The sequence below is a fragment of the Hippoglossus hippoglossus genome, chromosome 24 (genome assembly GCF_009819705.1).
Source record: "Hippoglossus hippoglossus isolate fHipHip1 chromosome 24, fHipHip1.pri, whole genome shotgun sequence".
NCBI classification, from domain to species: domain Eukaryota; kingdom Metazoa; phylum Chordata; class Actinopteri; order Pleuronectiformes; family Pleuronectidae; genus Hippoglossus; species Hippoglossus hippoglossus.
This window is the reverse complement of record NC_047174.1, coordinates 2,033,026-2,061,016: the sequence shown is the minus strand read 5'-3', so window position 1 is coordinate 2,061,016 and position 27,991 is coordinate 2,033,026. Positions and strand designations below refer to the sequence as shown.

Here is a 27,991-nt window from a genome sequence, read left to right as displayed (position 1 = left end):
AGTTGGTGAAAGGAAGAGAAACGGGCGAAGAAAGAAAAGGTTCAATTCGGGGGCAGATCCAAGGATTCTTTCACTTTCTTTAACATTAAGAGGTAGGAAGTCTTCTGATGTCTGACACCACTTATTTCTCAGGAATTCATTAATGGATGTTCAGAGGAAAATATCAGCCATGTTTAGGGGACTGATCCGTGAACGTGTGCAATTTGCTTGATTGAATTAAAGTGGACTGTTGTTGTTGAGGAACCGATTCTTCCAACCTGGCTTATTTTCCACAGATGTAGAGGAATAACAAAGTAGAACAACACGTTTAGGAGAAAAACACGAGGTTGAAATGAATCCTTTGAGTCGTTATGATCCTCCGAGCAAAACCGTTTTAAACGTACGTGTTGTCATTGATGAATTTATCTCCATGGAGCAAACGGCGGCAGGTGCTCACCACTTTTCCTGAGGGTTGACTTTACGACGGTGAGAGTGGATGATAATGAGCCGGATTCTGATTCCACCGCTGCCAACGGTCGACTCGCTGCCAAATAAGAGAAACTGGAGCGAACAGAAACCGAACTTGATCTACTAGGGATCAATAATAAATGAGTGTTTTAAACAAGGCACTGCCAACTGCTCTAACTGCCCAATGTGTAAAAGGACTAAAACAATATGTCCGTGAGACGTTTGGTGCGGAGTGAAGCTCGGTTCGGTCTGCGGAAGATAAACCTACCTGCGCCTCCACGTGAACCTCAAACACTTTCAGGCAGAATTCCCACGGGAAGAGTTTCATGACAGTTTGACTTTCAACTGGCTGATCATTTAATTCCTTCTGCTTGAATTTAAAAATGCTGCGTTCGATCATTTTAAGCCATTTGAAATATGATAAACAGTAAATGTACATTGGTGCTAATGACTCGTTTTTTTTTTTTTTTGCAGGTTTGTTTCTTTTGCAGCCAAACACCCGTGTAACAGTGTGATCCACCTTCTGGTCCCGCAGCTCAGCTCCTGCTATAGCTGCTCAGCCTCGGTCTGGACGGGCCCCGTCTGGTCTGTTGGCGAGTACAGTGCGTTGAACTGGGCCTGGTTCCCCCTGATCTTGTTCTTGATCTTGGGGCTGATCATGCTCCTGAGGCAGTTCAGGCGGACCAGCCCCGTCTGGCCTCCCGACGCCACCCAGATGTGGCAGCTCATGTTTGGGTTGAAACGCACCTGAGGAGAAGAGGAGGAGGAGAAATGAACGTTTCCTAAAAGTCATTGTAGCTCCAGACCTCAAACCATCAGGAACATCTTAAAATCAGAACAACACATGTGATTGATAAGTTGCAGGAAGTTGTGGGACATTTAGTCGTCATTTAACTTGGATTATTCTTATTAATGTGATGATTTAATAGTCCCTCCTGTGTGAATGACTCAGCTGCAGCTCTCAGCAGGTCAACACCCCCGCCTCCTCCTTCATCTATCCCCCTCTTCATCACTATAAATCCTTCAGGTGTGCCTCTCTTCTTCTCTTTTTTTCTCTCAAGTCACTCTCTCGCCCCGTCTAATCCATTTATCCCCTTCAGACAGAAGATCCAGTCACGCAGCCGATGGCGTTTTGTTTTTTGAGATTGTCCCGTGAAGTGTCCGTCCATCATCTCATCCCAGAGGGCACGCCGCCGACACCCACCACTCTGCCGCTCTTAAAATTAAACACATCAAATCCTCAAATGGCTGCTCTCCATCTCCCCCTCCCTCCCTCCTCTGAGGGTGACATTTTTCTCATTTTACACATCATTACATTCCGCCCGTCTTTATAGCCGCCCATCAGAGGAGGAGAACGAGGGAGGAAGAGGCTCCTCTGCCATCACTTATCTCTCTTTCCTTTCCTTTCCTCTTTAGTGCTGCTGTCTATCCTTCTCTTCTTCATCAACGTGTTGAGGTGCAGCGGGAGTCTGACGGTGTGTCGCCGTGTGTGTTTGATACCTTGTGCAGTGCGGCCAGTTGCATCTCGTCCATGTTCATCACCGTCTTCAGTTCCGTGTCTTTCATGTGTTTCCAGGTCGCTTGCTTCTCGCTTCCTACAAAGCTGAGCTGGAAGTCGGGGATGAGCATTTTCAGTGAAAGAATTAGTTTCAATAAAGCTGATGAATGAATGAATAGACAGGAAGTTAGAGCTTGTTGGTGAAAGAAATGGTGAAATACATATGTCTCTTCTGAACAATAATAATCAAAGGATCATCTGAAGGAAAAGCTCTTAAATCTTTATCCAGATGAAATAAATCATCACAATCATTTATATATAAACCTAATAAGGTCGTTAATTGACCTTTTCATTCCTTTAATTACTCGGTTGTTTTTATGTGCTGCCTTGTGCGAGGCCCTTTGTGACTTGAGCTTTGAGGAGGTCAGCAGATACAGGTCGTTCTCAGTGTACGCACCATGTTGCCGTCTGAGTGGTGGAGGCAGTATTTCTTCGAAGCCTCTTTGTACGTCTGGAACCGAAGAGGGGGACTTGTGTTGTTTCGACCTCTTCGTCCTTCTCTTCCGTTTTCATCCACGTTCTCATCCCCTGCTTCGGATCCAGGATCCTGTTCTCCCACCTCTCCTCCCACCTCTCCTCCTCCCTCCTCCTCCTCCGCTGCTCCTCCCATCTCCGGAGTTTCTTCCTCAGTTGTAGCGTGAGGCACCAGAGACGTTATGTATATGGGCTGAAGAAACAGGTTCAAGAAAAGGAGTGTCTTCTTATTTTATCAGAAAATATAACATATTCAATCTAGTGTTTTAACTGTACAGTTTGAGTTTTGACAGTTATTTCAAAAGAAAGTGTTTATTTTTATTTCAGGTGTTTAATAATACAGGAAACACAGATAAGGTCGAGCTGTCTGAATATCATTTTAAATTTGAATTATTATCTTAGAGTAAAAACAGAGTCAGTTAGGACAGAAACAAAAGAAACTGTAAACTTACAAATCGTCTCTCTATCGTGCGTTTGATGTACGGAGAGCTGTGGCTTATCGGAGGCAAAATGGCGAAGATCAACTCGCCGAGACTGTCCGCTGTCACCACGCTGTTCATCCAATCAGTGTAAGACAAGGACTGCAGGAGAACAGAAACAGACCAATCAGCACTGGTGAAATGAAGAAAGGTTTTTTTTGGCCCAATACGAACTGACTGTAACTTTCAGGGGAGAAAACTAAACGAGCTACAGGGAAATCAAGACATTTAAAGAGAGTTTGAGGTATAAGAACAATTTAACATCTTGATTTGTATAAAAATCATGAAAAGACCCAAAATATGAATCCTTCCTTATGATGAACAGGCGTCTTCATGTTCTTTAAGTATGTGACATACATATTCATCATTAGTGGGTTAATAAATAAGTATAAGTTGAAATACTGAGTCACGCTCACCCACAGGCTGCCGGTCCGAGGAACTGCGTAGACACTTTGCATGTAATGGTCAAAGAAGTGGACTCCGTGGGAACCCTTCCTAAATAAATTCAAAAACATAACACCGACAGAATGAACCATGAGAGGTAGGAAGAAAGGAAAGGAGAGATGTTGGATTCATAAAACGGTCTGATTCTTCCATCGCCTCAATCTTAGATGCTAATTACAGACAAAGCTCATCCAATGTGAGTTTAACACGACGAAGGTCCTGGAACAGCCGTGTTAAGTGTAAAGTTCTTCTTACGCCACGTAGGCGGCATCCTGGGCTACCAGGTAGCCCGGCGCATTCAACGGCCAGTGGATCTCATTGGTCAGATAGCGCTTCTGAACAGTGACTGGGTGATCGAGCCTCTTCAGGTCCCACGTCTTCATGTAGCGATCTTCTCCTGCTGTCACCAACAGGTTCCTGAGACAAACAGACACAGAGTTCGACAACTTGAAAGATGCAAAGAAGAGTCACTGTCCGTGTTTTGATTTAATGGCGAGAAGCAATACACGATTTTTCCCGCCAGAGGAAAAAGGCTTGAACGCTGATCTGAAATGCATCATCACACCAGCATTGATCAAATGTGACAGCGGCGTCGGCCGTAGAACAAATGAAGACAGAGCAATCAATGCAATGCAATGCATGATTTCACTGTGTCAGAAACACACAGCGGTGTATGAATGTGGAGAGAGAGGAAGAGGAGAAGGGATGACAAAGAGTTCAGGTGAGAAGTGGAACAGAGGGAGGGAGGGAGGGAGAGGGAGGGGGGGGGGGGGGGGGAGAGAGAGAGAGAGAGAGAGAGAGGGACAGAGAGAGGAGGTAGTTTTATCTCTCTCAACATGGCTGTGTAATTAAAAAGCAGTGATCCAGACAAGATGTTTGTCCTCCTCTCTCTCTCTCGGCTGCAGGATTAATCTTGTTATTCAGCCGCGGCTCCATAACTTTCAGATCTGCCTTCACAGAAAACCACGAGTCGACACTGACGGATGACAGAAAACGGACGGGGGAACACGGCTGTTCATCAAATTAGCCTCCAATCTGGCGGCAGACCAACAATAATGCAGGGATGTGAATGACAACATTAATTATCTACAGGAATGTATGTAAACAAACCAACAGACGGGGGGGGGGGAAATCACCGCTGACACTGTAACTGAAGGTCAAACTGATGGATGAAGAGTTTGAAAGACGATCAAATCAGAAACCTTAAAACTTTCTTTTAAATAAACTAAAACCTTCTTTAAAAACTAATTTCCCTACTTCTCCCAAACTCTTGAATCACGTCAAGGCAGAAAACCGTCCGTGAAGCCGTTTGCATCACGTGACGCTAAACGCTGAGTTAATCATTTTCCAGGTCGCCCGTCCTCACCTCAGAAGATGATTGTGCAGATTTCTTTCCACTGCAGATTTTACTGGAGAGGAGACGTGGGACCACTGGACACACCGACTGGCCAATATCAGATTTTTAATAAAAAGCCAATTTGGACCGGGGTTATTGCTTCAGCCCCGATGCTGACTCGCACTGCGGATCAGTGTCGTCAGTGAATCCTTGTGGCGGACACGGGTGATGTAAATGACCCCCCCCCTCATCTACACATACATCAGCTGAGTAATGGAGTGAGACGGTTCCTACGAGTTAACGTGAAATCTTGAGCTGTGGCCTTTAATTACATATCAGATAGTGGACAGTCAGTCTTCGATCTACATGCTCATGTTCCTCCAGGTCCCCAAATCGTTCTAAAGTCAAACTGAGCTTCTTATCAATGACTTAAGGATACAAAATTTACATCTAATTATCGATAATTCTCTTTTAATCCAAGAAAGCATTCAGAAACCTGCATGTCATTCATTATTTCTTTACTTAGAAGAAGCTAAAAACCTCCAAAGAGAATAAGTAGCATTGAAAAGAGTTCACTGTGTTCTCTGAAGGAAGGAAATATCCATAAATGTTCCCCACAGGACGATGAGTTTACAGAAGATCTCACTGGAGATGATTCGAGCCTGAAGGTCGGTGCATGTGCAGAGATAAGTGAGGCTACCTCATTTAAATGGTGCCGGCTCAGAGAGGACGTGGCTGCACACGAGGCCTTGTACCCTACATTATGAATCAGTGCCTGAACACACTGGAGCAACGGCCCTTCTGCCAAACTTCTGCACAACTCTCTGTGCTCAGGATTTATTCTGCTGCTTTTTTGGCAGCAAAGAACCTGAGCTGCCTTCAACCCACTTTTTAAAGGCTCGTGAATAAAAGTGCCAAACTGAAGCAGATGGGGGGGTGGGTGGGGGGGGGGGGGGGGGTGGAAAACATCAACAGATCCAAGCAATTATTTCTCTCTTCTTCTTTGCTCGAGGGTTTTTTTTAATGCTGATAGAAACTGATTTTATAATGAAAAAAGATTTTACAGATACACTTTTTCTCTCGGCTGATTTACAACATGATCCCTGACGCGGCAATAAAACACTAACGCAACCATTCACTATTCATGAGTCATAATTCTATGTGATGCAGTGACAAGCTGAGTTGTTGCTCAATAAATTACAGGTTTTCGGACTCAGAAGTCACAGCATTTTATCCGGAGAGCGATTCAATGACGTTAAATGAGTCAACAGCTTGGCACGAGAACGAATGACCACGTGAAAACAGACGTAAATGTAATAGTCTTGTTATGAATCTTACACTATGTTTAACATACAATCAGTTACTCGATTTAGTCTAAGTGAACATTTGTGCCAAATTTGATAGGATTCCCTCGAGGTGTTGTGAAGATATCGTGTTCAAAACAGTGGAATGGACGGACAACCTGGAAATCGCCGGCACGGGGACACAAATGAACATAACCTAACATTTACCTGGAGGCGGGACAGAAGGCCAGCGCCCGGACAGCGTGATCGTGGGCAAGTAAGCATCGAAAGGGCAGCAGAGTCAGCGAACCGTCCGACTCTCGCATCTGCAGCAACGTAGACTTAGTGGACAGATCCCAAAGGCCGACGACACCTGGAGACAGAGACCAGCAGAAAGAGTGTGATGCACTGACGACGCGGGCAAAGACAATAATGGATTATATTCTTCTAACGTGCAACAGACACCAGTGAATCATGTTTGTGTTCGTCAGGTACAGATGAACCTGACGGGATCCAGGCTGCTCATTTGTTTGGTCTTTCAGACACTGAACCAATTCATCAAGAACATCCGCAAGAAATCCATTCATACCGTCGTAGAATCCAATAGCTATTATATTGTGTGGTTTCTCAGGCAGCCAGTCCATGGACAGGACCTGTCCACTGTTTTCATGGCGAGGGGCTTTGAGGGAGCCGAGTTTCAGCGTTAACACGGCGTCCGCCTGCAGAACAACAGGAAGCACGACAAACACAGCTTCAGATACAACAACGCAGAGTTGGATGATACATTTTATCGTTGGGTATTGTCTTATACTTTATATAATGTTATGTTTTAAATCAGCTTATGTGAAAATGGATACGATTTAACAGGGAGAGGAGTGTGACAGAGGCCTACCTTATATATCGGCAGCTGCTGGTTTGCATCTCCTGTGGAAAGACACATGAATCACCATTTTTAATGTGTTTATTATTGATGATTATTAAAGCTAAGCTTTCAAATTGGAACAATTTCATAGAACAAAAAGCTGGAATTGAGCTTTGGATGTAAGTCTGCTTTACATCCACTGGGGAAAACCATGTTAAAATCTGTTTTAAGTAAACTCCAAAGAGTTTTTTCAGGAAAGCTAATGTGGGTTTCATCCATACAGGATATGGGGGCTCTCAAAAGTGAAGCCAAATCATCTTGATCGCCCCCTGGTGGTTGGCATTTTCACACCGTTTCATCTCCTGCGTGATGAGCACAGTTTGATGTGACTGATGATGGTGATTATCTGGCATCATACACAGGGTTTGGGTTAATTAATATTAATGCAGTTGATGTTACCCTCATCCAAACCAAACACCACCTGCGAACTCACATCCTCACGTCCTGAAGAGGAACAACAGAGGCAACAACCATTAAATAATGAATAAAAGTACTACACACACTGAAGCACATTCACTTGGCCTCCCTGTGACCCCCCCGCCCCCCTCCCAAAAATAAGTCCTGGATGATTGACAGCGTCGGGATACACGAGGTGTCCGCTACTAGGCCTTAAATTCATAGCTTCCAACACTAACAACTGGCTCGGTGATGCATCTTCTTTGTCATTTCAATTATAGATCCTTGTCTGATGGAGAACGGCACTGTAAATTATGTGCATTCACTTCAGCGTCTCACATTCTCCCTTTTGTCTTTTTCCTCCTCCTTCCTCTCGCCGCCGCCGCCACACACACACACACACACACACACACACACACACACACACACACACACACACACACACACACACACACACACACACACACACACACACACACACACACACACACACACACACACCCCCCACCCCCCGACAATTCTGCAGCTCCTCTTCTCAGTCACTTGCTCATTCATTCTGGCGACTGGGCGGACAAAAGCCATTTATAATTATCTGTCGCAAACAGCGCCGGGCCGGTGGGGAAGACAGGCCCACGCCCCGTTTAACCCCCGCCCAAGCCAATTTCACCCTTAACCCTTTCAGCTGATACGGAAACCCAGAGAAATCATTTCCACGCAGGACAGCTAATCTGTTTTCAATTAGCACTCATCTTGTCCGGCTAAGAGAAGCAAGAAAAAACGCTATTCGTCATTTTTGTCACTTGGTTTCACTTGGTGCTTTCACCTTCTCTACACCTGTGTCAGCTCTCTGGGGTCACTTCATGTTGAAGATAAATAAAAAATAACAGTCAAGTCGGTAGAATAAAGTTCAGCAGCTCAAAATGACATGTGGCTGCAGAGCCAGCGAGCAAACTATGGAGGACTAAAGAAATTCAACATCTACCCACAACCACCACATGATGAGTTTCTGTGAGTATGTCTGTTAGCAGGATTTCACTAAAACTGCTGGACGGAGACCACAGAACATGGTGGAAGGAGGCAGGACGGGTCAGGAAAGAGACTTTTACATTATGGTCTGGATCCAGATCATGTTCTTTAACATCTGGCGTTTTTCAGATTTCATGGATCTCGTTGAAAAACATCCTCATGTTTCTGGGTGCTCCTCAAGGTTTGTTGTAAAAACCAATCCACTGGTTGACCTCATCACTCTGAGGCTCAAGTGCAAACAGCAGACATTTACATTTCTATATACACTGACCACCCGGATACCACTCGTGTGGTTTTCTATCGAGTTGGTTGTAGCAGCCACTGAAGACATTGAGGTCCCGTCCTCTGTATATGTGGTAAATCCAGCGTTCAATGATTTAAAAAAAACAAAAAACAGATGGTAGATTTTCTAGAAGCTAAATGCGATATTTTTAGACTGTGATTTTAAGCATATTGAGTAATTAAGTATTTACTAAGTATATTCCTGTGTGTGGGGAACCCTTTGAAGCAGCGTTTGTATGAAAACCATATTGAAAAGCTCGGTTTTAGTCCAAGTCCAAGTCTGGCTCTGCGGTCATCAGTCTGTGTGTTCAGGACACAGCGTCTTCTAATGTGAGCGCTCTGCAACCTTTCTATCCAATAACCATAACCTATGGTTGGAAGCAAGCGGCTGACAGAGTCGCTCTTTGGAAAACAGACCCAATGACCCATGGCCACAAAATAAAATGGAAACTATCGGCCATGAAGCTACGGGGGAAAAGGGAAAAAACAAAGAGTGTAAATGTCAGGCTTCATAGAGCTTTCATGTCCCAACTACAGCACTGAAAGTATTTCTTAATCATAAAACCAAGTGTAATACATTAGAATCATCCAATACAACGTATGTCAATTAAATACCAATACACGGTGCTCTACAACCTTAGCAAAGACACGTGTGGCATAAAATAATCGTTCATTAATCGTAATTGAAATAATCGTGAGCGCAGCTGGATTAGATAGATCATAGAGTTATTAACATTTAATCAAGAATTTAATCTCATGTGGTTTAAAACTGTGAGAATAAAATTCAGCATGAAAATCTGCACACAACAATCAGCCAATCTTCATGTTACACAACCACAGACAAGATGTGACCCACAGACGCGTGTGGCTGGGATGTGAGACGGTTGTGTTGATCTAATCTCAAGTGTTCTGAGATGCTGTGGTCTCAGACTGGTGTAGTGGTTCAGATCAGTCCGTGCCCGAGGGCAGTCGCAGGCAGATCAACACACAAATGTGTAGATATAAACAGCTTTGTGTGCATGATGGATGTGGCCCACGAGGTCGCCATTAATCTCATTCATACAGCATTCCATCAGCGGAGCCCCAGAGGCAGCTGGCGCAGTGATCTGAATGGACTGGACCACAGGCCCCACCATCCATAATGTCAGCATATATACACTCCTGGAGCACTGTGTGTGTGTGTGTGTGTGTGTGTGTGTGTGTGTGTGTGTGTGTGTGTGTGTGTGTGTGTGTTCAGATCTCTCAGAGGAGCGATTCACTTCTCCCCTTGTTGAAGCAGCATTAAACTGTTTGATAGCCTCCGAGCACACAACACAGACACACCCCTCGTGGACACTGTCTGAATGTTTGAATATGATATCTGGTTCAGTTAATGATGCCCATGACTGGTGTGATGCTGTTTGATGGATTTCATACTTAGGTTTGAGTTAATCACGTTATTGATGAAAATCATCAAATCATCACAGTGGCTCAAACTGTTTATCGATTAGTCCATCGTCAGAAAATGAATCAGCAAGTATTTTGATAGACAATTAATCATTGAAGCCATTTTTCTTGGAGAAATTAAATTATTTTCTGCTTTTCTCTGTTTTTGATGATTGTAAACTGAATATTTTAAGGTTTTTACTCATCGTCACTTAAAGAGTCTCGACGACCATTGTTCAATTGTCTTCAGATATGTTTTGGACCAAAGCAGATTCACCAGGTAATTGAGAAAATAAATCAATAATAATAATAATAAATGACACAATTCACTTTCCCTCTTTAAAGTTCCACCAGCCTCTGCATCTTCACTTCACTTTGCTGGTTGACATTTTATAGGTGATCCAGGAATCACCACTAATTGAGCTCTGTGGTGCTGCAGTCACGTGACTTCACAGGAAACAGCAGGAATCACACAATCCACAGACCCACTGCAGGCTTCAGAAAGACAACACTGCCCTCTGCTGAGCACCCAGACGCACAACATCGTCTGGGTGTGTGAATCTGCTCGAGTCAGGACCTTTTTAGAGTTAAGGAGGTTGTGTCTCAGCCTCACCAGAGTCAGGGAGCTTCTTGTTGGAATGCAGCGCGGCAGGGTGGGGGAGGCTGTAGATGGTGACCACGCCGGACGAGGAGGCAGCAGCTAGAAGACCCAGTCTGGGCAGGAACGGAGCCTTCGGAGGTGCACAATTAAAAAACGTCACATAATGTTTAGCTATAAACACCAAACCAAATCTACTGGCTTTCCAAAGAAGTCACTTTGGTCGAAGCCCACTTTGAAAGCACCTCACCTTTCTGCCACAGCTGGGGAGCTCCCAGCCTCCAGCAGGACACCACTTCAGATTCCAGATGAAGCCTTTGTCCTGAGCTAAGCCGTAAGCCAGGGCCGGCTGAGAGTCCGGGCTGCAGAGACCAGACGGAGGTAAAGACTGAGAACAAGATGCATCGCAACAAGCAAAGGAGCAGGAAACACTACAGTTTGAAACATCATGTGTACCTGCTGTTGTACTCCATCTTGCCCACGTCCCACAGCTGAATGAGTCCGGGTCCCGTGTACGTCTTGTTGACGTAGTGCTGGTCGTCCATGCCTCGATGGCAGGCCACCGCGATGTACTGTGTGGCCGGAGCTCCATCCGGTGTCGGGCACCACTCCATGGCCCAGACGGGCCCCCCTGCATACAGCAGCATGTCCCAGCGTTCTGTGTGAGCAGGCACTGCCTCAAACCTGGTCAGGTACATTCACAGAAACGCTTTAGAAACAAGAACCAAGGACTATTTTCTCCATTTACCTTAAGAAAAACAACCAAATCTGACTTTTAGATCAACCAGATTCACACATACTTCTATAACTAGTGTTCAGCCACATTTGTCCAGTGGATAACTTCAGTAAGAATCAATGTTTTGATGAAGATCTTTCTCACCTGTTGAGACTTTGAAAAGACGTCTCCTCCTCACCGAGGCCGTCTCTGGACACTTTGAAAGCAGCTGAACGAAGCTCCTGGGGCAGGTACTTCTCCACATCACTGAGTCCCATGGAAGACACATGAAAACACACAGTAAACTAACTTGTATAAGAGGTTTAAGACACTAAGCAGGGCACAATACAGACAAGCCGAGAGTTTTTAAGTTACCAATCAAATCAGAATTGGTGTGTTTCTATTTCAGCAATTTTCTATCATATTGTGAATATTGTTTTATTGGCGCTCTTTTAATTACGTGATGTTTTTTGCATCTTCTTCTTCTGCAGTGGTTTAACAGCAGCTGACTGGAGACTATTACAACTCCTACTAGCAGTCGATGGAAACGTACATAAATGTCCATTTTCTTTTGTCCATTTGATGAAAATCTGGTAGAAATTTAAATTAATTTGAATTTACAGTGGTGAGATAACCAATGTACAGTTAAAAGCACAGCACACGAAACATCCATCCATTTACGTCATGCACCTCAAAAACAGCATCAAAGGTGAAATACCTCTGAGCTACAAGGTGCCAGTTACTGGTGGAGGGGACCCACTCTGGGAACACCCAGCTGCTGAAGTGCTCCTCACGGCTAAAACACACAAACATATCGCATCACATACCATGAATGTGTTGGGGAAACAAATAACAACCAGTTAAATTACCAATACTAGAAACAACCACACTGCGGCAGTAACTGCAGCTACTCACAATTTCTTGGTCGTCTCAAAGCTGCTCCAAACACTTGCCATGATTCTCATGGTGAGGCCGTTCTTGGTTTTGGCATTGGAGTAAATCTGCTGGAGAGAAGACACCATATTTACAGTCCAGTTACATTTAGAGAAGTCAGAGATGATGATCTCTATAAACAGATTCTTAGATTAGGACAAGATTCAACTTTATTGTCACTGCACAGAGTAACAAGTACAACGAAATTGTAATTTCAAAGAAACAGGAAACATCAGAAAACTACTAACATTGTTCCTGTTGATGTGAAAAACTGCTGGACTTCCTCTGGCGTTCCCGAAGTCTAAGTCCAAATCTGACTCCTCTACTTCTTCTTCTTCTTCCTCCTCTTCCATCTCCTCACCCTCGTCTTCTTCAGCACCAGGCACAAAGTCGTCATCATCATCACCGCTGCTGTTAGAAGCACGCCGTTTCCTTTTCTTTCCTTTACGCGCTGCAAAGACGAAACATTGATGTCAGGGTACATAACGTCTCCCCCGAGAAGTATACGACTTATATTGTGCGAACGTTGTGAGGTGGTTTTCCTCAAAGCACAAAATGAACTCAAAACAGAAAAATACTAAAACATATAATTAAAGGAAATATCAATTTTGGGAAGTGCACTTATTTTCTTTCTTTCCATGAATTAGTGGAGAAGATTGACGCCCCCCCCCTGAAATATCCAGCTATAGCCTCGTTTAGCATAAAGTCTAGAAACAGAGGCTAACAGCTAGCTAAGCTTTCTGCAAAGTTGAAAACATGACTTCGTTGGAAAAAGGTTTCAACAACATTGAGATGGACCCGTCAGTCAAGTGGGAACGATTACCAGCAGGACTGTCCCAGTACCTTTGCTTCCTCTGGGACCTTTCCCCTCTGAGTCGACTTTGCTATTGGCACCAGGCTGGGAATCATCATTCGTATTACCAAACACCTCTTTTGCCAGAATCTGGAGGTACTTCAAGGCTCTGGAAGAGATTAATCACATTATTCTAGATTAGATTGATTAGATCGCCATTTCAGAATTTATTACTCATGTAGCATTTACCTACGTTACCTTTTAAGTTTAAATAGGCTCTGACTGAACAACAGGTTTCACTGTCTATGCACAACAGTTAGCACAGATGTTTACTGAGAAAAGGCACAAAACAAAGATTGATTTGGGTATTTTAAGAATGTACATGGGATCATTCAAATAACTAGAAATACCACACGGTGGTTGTATGCCTACGCCAACCAGTGCACTGTCAGTCAACATAATGCTTTGTGAGGTCACAACAACCTTAACCTTTGACCTTTAACCACCAAAATCGAATCAGTTCATCCTCAGGTCAAACTGAACATTTGTACAAAATTTGACGAAATTCCCTAAAGGCATTGTTCAGATATCGTGTTCACAAGTCATAATGCCTCTGGCCACTGTCGTAAAATAGTTTTCCAGCGCAGTGTAGAGAGAACATATCAGATAGAAAAGTAAAATACGACTCACATACGTAGTTTGTAACTGAATTCAGTAAATCGAATGACTCACGCTGTAGCTGCACCTCTCCTGCGGCGGCCGCCCGGTCCGAGCGTCTCCTCAGGTGGAACTGCATGTTCTCCCTGAGCCTCCTCGGCTGGTGCTTCTGCCACCAGTGTTTCCTGTGCAGGCTGCTTTCTTACATACTTCCTCTTTGGCTTTGGCGTCCCATTCTCCTGCTGCGCAGCCTCTACAGCTCCATCCTCTCCAGTTGCCAAGCCCCTGTCAGCGTTGGGAGTTTTACTGGCGGGAGTTTTTCTGGCAGGAGTCTTTTTCGCGGGAGTTTTTTTAGCAGGAGTTTTTTTTGCGGGAGTTTTTTTCGCAGGAGTTTTTTTCGCGGGAGACTTTTTTGCGGGAGTCTTTTTTGCAGGAGACTTTTTTGCGGGAGTCTTTTTCGCGGGACTCTGTTTTGCGGGAGTCTGTTTCGCGGGAGTCTGTTTCGCGGGAGTCTGTTTCGCGGGAGTCTGTTTTGCGGGAGTCTGTTTTGACGGGGTCCTCTTGGCTCTCGCCGCCTTTTTCGGAGATTCCTCTGAGGTTTTTCCATCAGACTCTTGAGCTGCTGTGTCTGTTGCTTCTTTTTCTTTATCTGCAGGAGGTTGTGTCGCATTTTTAGCATCTTCACTCTTTGCCGGAGATGTGTTAGAAGGTGTCCTTCCTCCCCCCGAGCGCTTTCTAGGTGTTTTTGGCCCAGTTGACTTATCATCAGTTTCAAAATCAGCATATTTGGAATTTTTCTTCCGTTGCCGTCCTCTTGAGCTGGGGGTTAGTTCCTGATTCTGCGCTGATGGCTTCTCTTGCCCTGTGAGGACAGTAGCAGTGTTATTCCACAGTTGTACTGGACATTATATAAGGGAAACAATATACGATAATAAATATATATAAAACTGCCAGATATGCTGTAGCTTCATCAAAACGATCATTCCATGTGTTTTGTGATTGCATCTCAGCAAATGTTACTTTTATAAGCTGCATTCTACATTATATGGCAGATGACACAGTAATTAGTCATTTGTATTCTTTAAGTACTATTTTGTGCAAATGAATCAGGTATTATTTCTTTCAAATTAATCTTTTGTGTCAAAGATAAAGTGTTTAAGCACAAAAACTCACTTAGTAGAACGCATACCTCCGCCAAAGCCCGACAGACGAAAACATAAGCTCCTTCGCGGAGATAATAATAATGTGACCTTTCACGTGATGATTATCAATATTGACTGATCTTATCTTAGCAAGTGAAAAAAGCAGAAACCTGGTCCAGGGTCAGTGGACTCCATCAGCTCTGGGTTTCTTGTGCTGTTGCTGTCTGATCTGGTGCCTCCTCATGTGTAGAGCAGGTTCCTGAAACATAGAACCAAGACAAACACTTATTGACTTTCTGGGTGAACCTGACTGCAGCATCTGTAAAATGAAACCACACATGTTTCCTTTAAGTGACTGTGACTGTAATTATGCAGTAATATTTCATCATACTCCCAGTTTGTCCCGACTGACTTTCTCAATGTCATCAGCTGCAGCTCTATTTTATGAAGCCGGAATTTTTCAATATTTGGCAAAAAATAATCAAGAGATTAATCAATAATGACAATAATCCCAGGCTTTAGTCTTGAAGGTGATAGTTTTGAGTCACGAGTACACGTACGGTACATGTATTTGTCCTGTAAATGTTTGTTGTGGTCCAAGCTGAATGTAGTAGATTACAGCCAGTGACTGTGGAGTAAGTTATTGTTGTTTTTTTGGTCTGTTTCTTTAAAAGAAGAAAAAGAAGCAGCTTAACATTTTGTATTTCTTGTGTTTGATGAACCAACAACATACAGAAGATTCAGCCATCACATGGAAACTCTGCCTGGAGCCTGACAAACCAAAGCTCGTCCACCAAAGTGACAGTTTTATTCTCTCTTCCGCTTTGACAACTACACACGAGTCACACATACACAATTATTACACAATCTGGATGTTTCGAGTCCCGTTAATGATTCGGCATCAATGTCTCACTCGAAACGAAGCGAGAAGCGGGTGACTTTAACTGATAGAAACTGCTGTAAGTCGTTTGTTTTCGCGGTGACTCGCATCTTTCCTGCAGCCACGCTGTTAAGCTAGCAGACGCTGCTAAAGCTAACTTGTTACAGTGGACGAGCGGAGTGTGGCGCTTCTGTCTCTCTCGTTAGATCTGCTGTAGTGTTAGGAATCGACCCCGGCACCGGGAGTCGTTCCCGGCAGGGACGACTGGCACCGTTTATAACTCACCCTGCCTGGCTGCGGGACTCTCTGCCCCGGTGGCGGAGGCGGACAGGCGGCGCACTGAACCCGGGAAGCTGGTCTCAGGTCTCGCGGTATCGAATCCCAATGTCCGCCGAGCGGGCCCGGCACCGTGGAGACTGTCCGGAGCCGCGCAGACACCAGCGACACTCGCCTCCGGACGATCCTCTCTCACCGGCGGCGAAGAGCAAACATCTCCGGTGTTGATCGGGTTGATTCTCGCTGATTTCAGCCACACTCACAGCGCCATGTTACTGCTCCACACCGCCCCCTACCGGCACACAGGAGACCGGGACCCTCTGCAGCAGCCGCGGGTTCAAACCTCACTGACTCCACACATCGTTTATGATCTTCTTACTGGTTTTCAATCTTATTTACACCAGTTGATTACCATCGTGAATTAGTTTTATTCTTCAGATTTTATCTCACATACTGGATTTTATTTCCACTTTATGTTCATTACACGTCTTCATGTATTTCATGTGTGAAAGGTGAAATAAGAATAAACTTTATGAGGATGTAGTGATGGCGTTTGTTGGTTAATTGGTTGGATGTTGATTGGCTGCTGGTTGGTTAGTTGTTGATTGGTTGGATGTTGATTGGCTGTTGGGTGGTTTGTTGGTTTTTCGACATTTCCGTTGACTTCTTAGAGAACTATGTGTGAATCTTGATGACAAAGACATATTTAGGGGGTTGGTATCGATCAGTGTGTGAAGATCTAAATACAAATCTAGTATTCTATTAAAATGTGTTTTCATTAGGGGGATTGTTGACCTTGGAGGAGATATGCACTGTACTGAGTGCCACTCTAGTTCGTATATTTTATGTAGTTCTTTTTACATAATGTTTCTATGTTGTCAAAATCTATAAAAACACTAAATACTAGGAGTAACAGTTGTGCTTTTCTTACCGTCCAGCTCATAGTACAAACATCACAGAGGACACAAGGACCATGAATTCAACTTTTAATTATCTGTTGTTATAACACTGCTGGAACTATGAAACAGCAGCACGTAACTTCTAAAAAACAAGTCATAACATATTCATTTACAGAGTTTTTAAAGAGACAATAACAGTTTTTTACTTGGGTAGAAATTATATACCACAAAAAGAAAAAAGTAACTGCTTTCTATTACTGAATCTTAATTAAATCTGGTCTAGACAATATATATATATATATGTTTTATCTGTATGGATGTTGGGGATGAGGCACTAAGACATGACAACAGTGTTTCGTTCATTTCAATATTCATTTGACGCACAGAGCTTCTTCACTGTCAATGGTTTAAAAACACAACTTCTGCCCCAACATCACATCTATGACGGCCATCTTTTTCACAAGATGCTAGTTCTGGAGGTCGAGACCAAATCAAAGAGTTCAACCACGAGTTTACACGTTCACTAAATACGTCGAGTCACAGTGTCTGCAGGGGGTTGATTCAACAACATTCAATGAGTTGAACGGCTCTCAGGAGCTCTCACCTCCTCCAAGGCCCAACAGTCCCTGACATTCAATTAAGCTGCACCAAGTTTCACTCACCCGCAATCATCAGTTCCCTAAACATCAAATGTCTTTGACTATCCTCTGAGAAATGGTGAGAATGTCAAAGACTGTCTCACAAAGCCAAAGAAAGTGAAAAGCTTTCCTGGATCTCCACCTAAATTTGATGTATTCTTCCCTTGAGCCACATTAAACCCTCCAACAAGTCATGAAATCAAAATCTCCTTAACAGAGTGCAACATAAATTCAATCCAGCTTTCTAAACTCAACCTCTAGTATTTGAAAACAAATTGATGACCCTCACTAGTCCTCTCTACTGTGGAATTGGTTGCCTGTGGTAAATGGTTGTTTATAGCTCATCTACTGGCACCAAAATAAAAGAAATATATGATAAGGTTTTTATCCCTCCACCAAGGAATTTACCAGTAAATGTGGTTTCATAAGGGGACTGTTGGACCTTGAAGGAAGTATGAACTCTACTGAGTGACAATCTAGTTTTTTACCTAGTTTAGATAATAGAACTGTGCTCCAGCCTCAATAAAAACATAAGCTGCTGCTGTACGGTGAAAAGCAATGTGACGAAATGTAAAAGTCTCAGTAGTTCTATCATAACTAACATGTCTGAGCCTTAGTTTAAATTATTAAATGTCAGATATTGAACTCTAATTTGACGTAAGAAGCTTTTAAAAAAAAAGAAAATGAGGTCAGGGATCCAAGGTGCTCTGTGAAATAAACCTGCTTCTCTTTGTGCTATCAAACAGTTCGAAGGGCAAGCATGGTGATAAAGATTTGGTCACAAGCGTAAAGGACATGGGAAGTATTTCAACACAGTGAGTCAGAGGTCACACTCAGGATCAGAGGGAACCAGCAGTGGTTCTGTGGTCACCTCCGTCCTTTAGTTTGCTCTTTGGTTTGTTTGTTTGTAAGAAAACCAGAACAACCAAATGAGGAGAAACTATTGAATTTTGGTGAGGATTCAGGAATTTGTATCACTTTCTTGAGAGTCTTCCAAGAGAATAATTCACGTATCTTGATGAAAAATATCAGGCACATTGAGGGAGCTGACATCTATGAGTGTGTGTGATTTCCTGCAGCTTGAATTTAACTGAACTGTTGGGCCTTGATGGACGAATGAGCTCTGTTGAGAGACGTTAGGCAAAAAACTGCTGGACGGATTCCCACAGAACGTTCTGGGAACAAAGCCTGAAGAAAAACTGTGTTAGACTTCTTATCAGGCCTGATGTAAAATAATAGAAATCACTACTTCATAAAATACTCGGTTATTAATAAAGACAGAAATCCCGCTTTCTGAAATACTTCCCATGCAGCACAGGAGGTTTTTTCCACTTTTAACGACACAGGCGGATCTCTCTAAAGGCATCTGATGGAGGGAAGTGAAGAGGAAAACACTTTCAACAGAAACAGTAAAATACATTAACACAGTTTGTTTAAGACAGATTCACAGATTAAAGGGAAGAATCATTGTTGTTTTAAAAGGAAACTGAAGTGCAGAACAGGAGAGAAACTAAGAATCAAAAACATTCATAAATGTGAAAAGAAAAATACAAAATAGAGTCAAACAAACGAACCATCCATAAGCACTATTGTAGATAGAGTATATAAACGTTAGGCTACATGCTATTGGTTAAATATTCGGAGGTGAACGCAGGTCTGTGTTTGAACGCTCCATGTTAAATGCTTTTCCTTCAGTACGGTTCACGACTCTGAGGTGAAGAGGACTCGTGCTACGCTGTGAAGATAAATAAAACAGCCTCTCTGACGTCGTCCCTTCACTGTGACAAGATCGATGAGTCTTTATTCATATTTCTGTGCTTTTCTTCGTTCCCCTGCTGATGGAAGTTTGTTTAGTGAACACTTGGAATGTTTAAAACGATTTACACAATTTAACGTTAAACTTCCTTCCTAACCGAAAACAAATAAGATCAATTTATTAAATCCATCGCAGGAAATCAGTTGGGCGATTATTTTGATTATTGATTAACAATTTTAGTTGTCAGAAGTTTTCTAGCTCCAGCTTCAGGATAAATAATAAATACATCAGATTTAATGATTTTCTTTGTCGATATTATACAAAACTTACTAACTTTTGTTTCGTTCTGTTGGTCAGACAAGACGCAATCTTGATGGAAACCTTTTAGCTCTGCAGAGAAACTTTTTTTTGCCCATTTCAGTAGCCAGCAGACATTTATTGCCACAGATGGAAATGAGGAGAAAAGGTGGAACTGATCCTCTTTAGCCCAGAAAAGGCTTTTAAATGAGCTCGGATTCCACGTGATGATGATGATGAGTCGTGTGAAGTTATAAATCATATTCAAGAGGCACAAATGTTTTCAGACAGAGAACGACTGGACCGGTTTAACAAAAATACCGAAGCATCCTCTCTTCAAGTTAGAGCAACTTCTTCCCTTTCAGGTAAACGTAAAAGACAAAGAGTGTGTTTATCAAACCTTTTAAAAGTATAAGACACGTTTTAAGAATCTGTTACATACAAACACAGATAAATGGTAGAACTACGATTTCTCTGAGCTTCACAGCAACAAACATTTCGATACAGAGAAACATGAAGTCTCCATCCACGGTGACACCTTGAGGTTTTCCTTCCAATCATCACAGAAAAGCTTTCTCAAGAAGTGCAGCTCTGTCGTTAGCTGCCCTGTCTTGAGGAAAACTTTCTAGGTCTAATAAAATGTGGACAGACTCCAGATGGTGTCTCTTCCTACCTCTGTTGTTGCTCCGGTGCACGATAGCGCTTGACGACCACGAGGGGAAGTTTTCAGGGACGTCTTTAAGTTCCACGCTGTTGCTTCCCGGCCTCAGGGTGCGGCTCCATGACGCCCGGCCCTTTCAGATTCCACTCCACCTCCAATTCGCTGGACGAGCTGCTGACGCCTCCACCTGCATCGAACCCAAAGCAATCCTTCCTCTTCCCGTCAGCCTTCCCCCTCTCCGCTCCTCCCTCTCCCTTCTCTCTATCCTCCACCATCTCTCTGCCGTCCTCTGCGGGTTTGTCCTCGGCGGCCACCTCCATGTGGAGCGGGGCCTGCTCCGACCCGTGCACGACTCCTCTCCGGTCCATGTCCACCCACAGCGGTCCCGCAGGAGGCTCCAGAGGGGTGTACTGCAGGATGGGCTGCTGAAGCTGGGCGTCCGCCTGCGGGGGGAGGTTCTGGTGCTCTGGATGGAGGAGCTGGGTTTGGTGCTGGAGGTGATGCAGCGGCTGCAGAGGGTGCTGCATGGGCTGGAGCTGGAGATGCTGCAGCTGCTGCTGCTGCAGCTGCTGCTGCTGCTGATGGTGATGGTGATGGTGATGGGGGCAGTGGACGTGAGTGTGATGCTGGAGGTGGTGTTGGTGATACTGATCCACAATCTGCTTGTCCACATTATGGATTAACTCCTTGTGCTGGTTTTTCAGGAACTTCTCAAACGTTTTGGAGGCCTTCTTGTTGGTCACAAACCAGTCCTGTCGACACGCATGTAGCGAGAGGAGAGGAAACACAAGGACAGGTCAACAGGGGAAGTCCAAACAGTGGTTGTGCGGTGATACGATACATGTGAACTATGTCATTACCTGTGAATGGATAGAGTTGATGTGATATTTCACTCCACTCTCAGAGTTAAACTCTTTGTTGCAGATGAGACATCTGTATTTTCCAGCTTCAAAATCACCCTGAAATGGGATCAAATAAGAAATCTGTGACCACTGAGCACTGGAACATCAACACTACTACATTGCTGCTACGGTCACTCCAGAATGTTTGAGCGCCTGAAATAGAGGTGGTCCTGTTGTAGTTTGAAAACTCTGGGTCTGTTTCATAGTCAATATATGTTTTCAGGTGATTATGACTGATGCAGAGCTAAAGTGCTCGTGTGGATGGAGATCGATCTAGTGTAGACGTGGCCTTAACGATTCACTGCATCTGCACTGGGGTCATCAAGGTGTATTATGATGTGTGGGATCATTGTCAGTCTGGAACAGAATGAACTCACCCTGATGCACAGGCCCAGATGAGCCTTCAGCCCAGACACACTGGTGTAGGTGCAGCCACAGCCCTGAGGACACAGATGATATTAAACCAACAACACAACCTGATTATTGGACTTGAGAGATGAACAAATAAAGACAACAGAGAAGGATTTGACAAATAGAAATCTCACACATTGGCAAACTCATTCCAATATGTCTGTTAAAGGCTCATATCAGCAGATATTATATATATACTGTGTATATATATATATATACACAGTATATATAAAACGTTATCAATGAATTTACATGCAGCATGTGAAGTGATGTTTTCTACCTGGTTGGGACAGTGGACTTTCCTCTGCAGCTTCACCTCGTTCTTCCACTTCCTCAGCACCTCCTGGCTGAAGGCAGGGAGGCCTGGTCGAGCGTATTTTAACTACCAAGCACAGAACGCAGGTTAATTAAAGTGCAAAGGTTCATTCATTCTTCCATAGATCAGAGTATAGATAAATACACAAGGATTCTCCACTCCTCCTCCATACAAATGTCCTCTTGCCTTCTTGTCGTCGGGCACCAGGTCGCACTGAAACTTCCTCTTGGGCCAGTCTTTGGGGAGGTCGTTGCTGGCGATTTCAGCCAAGTGGAAGTTGGCCACCTGTGCGGAGGCCCGCTGCACCCGGCCGCTCGGCGTCCTCTCCGGGTTGGCCTCCCTCTGGGCCTTCAGAGCCTCGTCTTCCTCAGGCTTTTGGGGCGTCTGGGTAACGGGAAGGACACAGTTTGAAGGTTTTATGGTGCTATTCATTCAAATGTTCTTTTTGTGTGAAACATGTTTGCTTTATAAGAGTTTCTGCAGGTTTCAATAAGTTAAATTTAGAACTTTTTAAGACTATAATGAATTAAATTTTATATTTACGACGAGTACAACAGATATGAAGGAATCAGAGTCTCTGAATCACTTGATCTTCCTCATAATTGAAGATAAGTTCAAGTTTAAGAAGAAAAAAAACAATTGAAACCTCATGTTGGTCTTGTTTGTAGTTTTATTACAGTGTGTTAATGTATTTATCACTAAAGGTAACGGACGAAACAACATTAACAAAATCGTACTTCAGACCTCGTACGTAATACGTTGATGGATTTAAGACTTTAAAGCCTATAACTAAGATCCTGTTTATTTATGTTCATTAAGTTTCTGTGATCTGAGTCAAATTAAAAACCTGACTCACAGGAGCGTGCTCTGATTTAAGGTGGTATTCCAGACCAGCCTTGGATTTGTATGTCTTCCCACAGTGAGAACAGTTCAGCAACAGCTTCTCCAGCTCGGACTCCTCCTTCCCACACTTCTTCATGTGGTAGACGTAGCCCATGATGCTGGTGAACGCAGCAGTACAGCCCTGAGACGGGGAAACAGAGAAAAGAACATATTATGGAAATATAGAAAAAGTATCTTCTCTTATCGTATCTTACTTATAACCTTGTTTGTTTGTGCAAAGACTCCTGGATGGATTTCCATAAAACTGGGTGGATGGATGGGATATGAGTCCGGGGGGTAAACGTGCAGATATGGATCAGGGGGCAGAGCCAGGATTTCTGTTTCTCTTTCTTGAACATTGTGAGATATGATGTGTTTCTGTGTGCATGGTTTATGCATCTCAATTAATGCAATAAAGTGGCCAATATGACACCATATGATTTGTCAGTTTACCTCTTTGGAGCATTTTAGTTTGCCCAGTCGCTTCAGGATTTTGCGCAGTTTGTCTTTTATGGTGCGGTCGTCCAGGTCCTTGGCTTCTTCTGCTGAAGGCTACAGAGAGAAAACATGAGAGGAAAGACCTGAAGGTCGGCACAGCAGGAACCAGAGAGGGAGACTCTTACCAGGTGGCTGTGGTCGGCCATGACGTGGTACTTCATCCCCGTGGAAGACTTCAGCTGTTTCCCACAGTGTTGACAGGTGAACGGTTGCTGCACACAGGGACACATGTTAACATCAGGTGTGAACGGGGCTTTGCTTCATGTTTAATCTGTACTCACCAGTCGGCAGTTCTCCATGTGCTTCTTCAGCCCCTCCACCGTCTTCCTGCTCACACTCTTACATTTGGGACAGGTGACTCTGCCTTTGGCCACAATCTGGAGCTGCCAGCGCTCCTCTGGACTTCCTGTCGGGAGAAACATTATCTATTTTACTCCACGGAAGAAGAGGTGGTGTTATGGCCGGTTTGGAGGTTCATTTAGAAGAGGTGGCAAAAGTACACACATTATTTACTCAAGTAGAAGTACAGATACTCAAGTAAAAGTAGAAGTACAGACTCAACCTGTTTACGTCTCTCACCTGGAGCGTAGGTAGGAGGCTCCTTCTTACTGGAGACAACTGGAGGTTTGTGATCCTCACTGGACTGAGATGTGGAGGCTTCACCACTGGCTGCGTCTGAACCTGAAACATTAAGAACAACAAGAGTAGGGTTCATGACCCAAACTGCAGCAGCCACCACTTGGTTAAATATGAGACAGGATGTGAACTCACAGGAGTCTCTGCTCTCTGGTGGCTGCTCCATCTCTGGTCTCTGGACCTTCTTCATGTTCAGCTCTTTAAAACCACACAGGAGGAACAAAACCAACAGATCAGCAAAACATACTCGTGCATACACTTTGAGGACAGTTTAATTTGAGCATTTAACATTAAAAACTCAGGTATATGCACCATAAATATGGATTCAGGATAAATAACTGATATTTGTTAATTCAGGCCAATTTGTAGTATTTTGAAAACAGAGGTGCAGCAGCCAATCAGTCCACTATAAATAAATACTATTCATAACTTGAGATATTTGACAACACAATTGTGAGAAATTGTGCGTCTGGGATCTTTGTACCTGGTCTCCAGACGTGTCCTCTGTCTCTGCTCGTGTTGCTCCAAACTAGTTCTTGGTTTCGTCCCGATCCCCACGCCGGCTCCGGCCCAGAGGAGACCTGCTCTCTTCCTGGATCCCTGCCGGCGTTCCAGGCCTGATCCTGGCCTCGGTCTCTGCCGGCTGCCCAGCCCTGCTCAGGACCCCGGTCCTGACCCGTCATCCAGGCCTGCTCCTGTCCCCCATGAGCTCTGTCCCTGCCTGACATCCATGTCTGGTCTGGACACGAGTGTCCCGCTCGCTCTCTGCCAGAGTTCCACACCTGCTCCTGGGGTCGGTCTCGAACCGGGGCCCAGGTGTTGGGGCCTCTTTCCCTGGAGTTACAGCTCTGGTCCTGAGGCTGGGACTGCTCCCTACAGGCTTCAGGGCCTTGAGGCCACGCCTCCTTCGCCACCAGCCTCGGAGGGAGCCTCGCTGTGGGTGGAGCCATGGAGCCTGGGTCCACCCCATTGGCCAGGTCACCTGATGACATCACTGAGCAGCTGGGGGTTGGGTAATCTACTGTTCCCATGGAAACACTCTGGAGGTCCTCGTACCTGATGTCAAAAAGATATTATACGTGTCAGAAAAGACTGGCGGAGCAGATAGACGTTCAAACGTGGGGTTAGACTGTCACTGGCTTTTCTTCGTCGTCATCATCATCATCATCATCATCATCATCATCATCATCATCAAGCTTTCAAAGTTTCCAAACTGGTAACAGATAAGAGGTTTTATTAATATCTGAGACAAGATAAAATAATACAACCAGACAAACGCCTGAATCCAGGAATTTTCTTAACGTTGTGTTTGTTGACTTTTACGCATCCTTAAGTTCAAATAAACTATCTTAGCCTGAATTACATCTTAAGATCAACAAAAACAAGTAACTTCTTGGATTATATAATACTTCTACATCAATGATGTCATGTGTCACGATGTCACACATTTGCATAATGCACGTGATGTGTTTTCTGAACATTAGAGCATGAAAACATAACACTAATTAAAATGTTCAACCTGAATATGAGCATAAAATGTCTCATTTAAGGTGCAATGAATCGCTCTGTTACCTTTTTCTACCGTACGTCCGTTTCATCTTCAGAGAACCGTGGGCTTGAGACTCGTCATCCTAAAACATTCAAGTACAGAACTGTGAAGATCCAACGCTTTGCATAAAGTCGACAGATTGTGTGTTTTAATTAGCAACATTTACTGGTACGACCCCACAAATGCAACACCAGCAGGATGTGGTGTATAATCCATTCACTCTCACCTTAGTGTATCCACCTGCGTTCGATTCACAGTCTCTCTCCGGCAATCGCTGAACAACTGTAGGAGAGATTTAAACTCAAATTAATGAAAAACTGAAACTAGCTCCATCCTGATGTTTCACAGTCACGTTCACACTGATTGTAATGATGTGAATTTGTCATTTTATTTTGTGTACCTGGACATAGAGATCCACTTTTAAGGTGTGACTGGGCTGACTTTCTTTTTCTTGGCACATACAGAGGTGACATATCCCCTCCGACGTGGGCAGGGTCCATTCTATGAGCCGACAGCCGGGAGAAATCACAAGAAAAGAAAAGATCATAAACATACACATCACTTAATTTTACTGTGAAATACTCATTTTCTGTCTGTGAAACTTCAATCGTGTTTTCATTCTATACATTATTGCTATTTTATATATATATATATCATCATATGAGTTAAAACAGTTGGTGTCACATGACGCCTCCACCTGCTCCTGCTCGAATCGGTTTGCATGTAAAACTAAATCTTAATCACATTATACATAATTATTCCTGAAGACAGTTGTTTTATCTTATTTCATTTCCATTTTCACCATAATTATTGTTATTATTATTATTTGGGCAGAGAATCCAAACTATGAGGACACAGACTTTATTTGACGTGATGTATTATCTTTATGATATATATTAGTCACACTAAAGGGAAATTAGCTGAGTTACAGCAGCAAAGAGGAATAGTCGAAAAATAAACATCAGTAAAGTAATAAGTAAACGTACAAAGAAAATATAAAAACATGAATGGAATAGAGATTTTAAATTATTATTATATTATTATAATTATGATTATTTAGTATTGTTATTCTTATAAGTAAATATGCATTATAAAACGAAGGAAAAAATCAAATGGAAACCCAAAGAAGTTATAGGAACACGAATGGAATAGAAATAACATAGAGTGTAAACAGAATAAATACAGTGGAATACATTATCTATGAAATACACAGACAGAAATGCATATTGCAGTGAAATGATTTACACCTGGGCGACTTTACATTACATCTACATATTATTATCGTCATATGATTGCAGTTGTTGTTATGGTTCCATGATCCCAAATCACCAGCTCCACACTGAGGCAGGAGCACGTGAACGCATCATCCCAGCCTGCGTGGTTAAAACAACATTTGTCTTCAGACGAAGGGAAACTGGTGTGAACGTGAATCTGCAGCAGAACCAGTGGGTTCTCCGGACTTCTGTTCTCCTGGACCTCCAGGCGCTGTTTCACACGAGCTGCTGCCGCCTTCCATTGTTTCTTACCGGGAGGAGGAACAGCGAGGCTTCGTCCTACAGCTCGGTCACAGCCTCCATGTCCTCAGCCCGAGCCCCGGCCTCCTATCCCCGGCCTCCTGTCCCCGGCCCTGGTGAGCAGCAGGCGGTTCGAACACCCAGCACAGGCCCGGTCCAAGAGGGGGGGTGATCCGGACCAGAGAAGTGTGAGAAAAGAACCGGTCCAGCTGTGAGATCCGATTTTCTTCAGAGGAACGCCCTCCTCCTGCATCTGCTGCTGCCTTCAGGACCTGTGGGAAATAAGGCCTTTAAAGGTTCAGTGTGCGGGATTCAGTGACATCTAGTGGTGAAGTGTCACGTTGCAGCTGATCGACCTGTTATCTAGTTGTTATCTCTTCACTTTTCCCATCAAAGTGAAGAAATCTGTCCTGTGGTGTATTGCATGAAATTAATATCTTTATCAAAATGATCCTGGTTTACAATTTAATTCATGTGTGGGTGAATTTATAACCTCGAGGTGTTGTTGAGATATTGTGATCACAAGATTAAAAAAAAAAAAAAAAAGTATTTTTCACAAAAACAGCTCGTGGCAGCCTCCTTGACCTTTGACCTTCAACCACAAAGTTTCACTCAGTTAATCTTTGGGTCAAAATGAACATTTGTACAATAATCAAAGAAACAAAAAGTTAAATTCTCCTTCTTTAAGTCAAAGTGAAGTTTGTACACATTTTGAAGAAGGTTCCCAAAGATGTTCTTGGGACGTCGACCTGAAAAGATAACGCACACGAGATGTCGCTGTCTCAGAGAAATAAAACTTACTGATCCTGAACTGGTTACAGCTGCTTCTTATCTAATCTCAGTTTAAACATTGACACGTCTCCGCTCCGCCTACCCCCCCCCCCCCCCCCCCCTCACTGTGCTCTGTGGTAGAAAGTGAAAGTGAAAGTGCATCAGGCGTTCAGCGACTGCAGGGCGTTTTCTTGA

The 27,991-nt window shown here is 43.7% G+C and overlaps 2 protein-coding genes across 10 annotated transcripts; both read right to left on the bottom strand.

Annotated features, from left to right (window-relative positions):
* Nucleotides 1–4: 4 nt before the first annotated feature.
* On the bottom strand, nucleotides 5–16,375 carry gtf3c2 (general transcription factor IIIC, polypeptide 2, beta). 5 transcript variants are annotated; one of them, XM_034579842.1, is made up of 22 exons: nucleotides 16,266–16,367; nucleotides 16,071–16,090; nucleotides 15,081–15,172; nucleotides 14,117–14,630; nucleotides 13,844–14,047; nucleotides 13,162–13,280; nucleotides 12,567–12,769; nucleotides 12,301–12,389; nucleotides 12,104–12,181; nucleotides 11,551–11,652; nucleotides 11,127–11,354; nucleotides 10,921–11,032; nucleotides 10,686–10,803; nucleotides 6,914–6,945; nucleotides 6,611–6,740; nucleotides 6,250–6,394; nucleotides 3,658–3,819; nucleotides 3,375–3,453; nucleotides 2,932–3,060; nucleotides 2,403–2,672; nucleotides 1,948–2,055; nucleotides 5–1,194 (listed from the first exon to the last, which is right to left on the bottom strand). In XM_034579842.1, the coding sequence occupies exons 3-22, from the start codon at nucleotides 15,103–15,105 to the stop codon at nucleotides 994–996; spliced, it is 3,048 nt and encodes a 1,015-aa protein (XP_034435733.1). In that variant the 5' UTR covers nucleotides 15,106–15,172; nucleotides 16,071–16,090; nucleotides 16,266–16,367; the 3' UTR covers nucleotides 5–993. The 5 variants fall into 5 exon arrangements, with proteins under 5 accessions (XP_034435733.1, XP_034435731.1, XP_034435735.1 ...); XM_034579840.1 differs by lacking the exon at nucleotides 16,071–16,090 and having other exon boundaries at nucleotides 15,081–15,171; nucleotides 16,238–16,375; XM_034579844.1 differs by lacking the exon at nucleotides 16,071–16,090 and having other exon boundaries at nucleotides 14,177–14,630; nucleotides 15,081–15,171; nucleotides 16,238–16,375.
* Nucleotides 16,376–17,992: 1,617 nt separating this feature from the next.
* znf512 (zinc finger protein 512) lies at nucleotides 17,993–27,502 on the bottom strand. 5 transcript variants are annotated; one of them, XM_034580959.1, is made up of 18 exons: nucleotides 27,038–27,502; nucleotides 25,912–26,012; nucleotides 25,738–25,793; nucleotides 25,535–25,593; nucleotides 24,598–25,018; nucleotides 24,447–24,561; nucleotides 24,098–24,160; nucleotides 23,906–24,007; nucleotides 23,608–23,732; nucleotides 23,452–23,538; nucleotides 23,282–23,380; nucleotides 22,803–22,970; nucleotides 22,133–22,330; nucleotides 21,911–22,012; nucleotides 21,597–21,659; nucleotides 21,178–21,276; nucleotides 20,445–21,069; nucleotides 18,601–20,410 (listed from the first exon to the last, which is right to left on the bottom strand). In XM_034580959.1, exons 2-18 carry the CDS (start codon nucleotides 26,009–26,011, stop codon nucleotides 20,217–20,219), a joined length of 2,676 nt encoding a protein of 891 aa, XP_034436850.1. In that variant the 5' UTR covers nucleotide 26,012; nucleotides 27,038–27,502; the 3' UTR covers nucleotides 18,601–20,216. The 5 variants fall into 5 exon arrangements, with proteins under 5 accessions (XP_034436852.1, XP_034436850.1, XP_034436848.1 ...); XM_034580957.1 differs by having other exon boundaries at nucleotides 24,447–25,018; XM_034580958.1 differs by having other exon boundaries at nucleotides 23,906–24,001; nucleotides 24,447–25,018.
* Nucleotides 27,503–27,991: the final 489 nt, after the last annotated feature.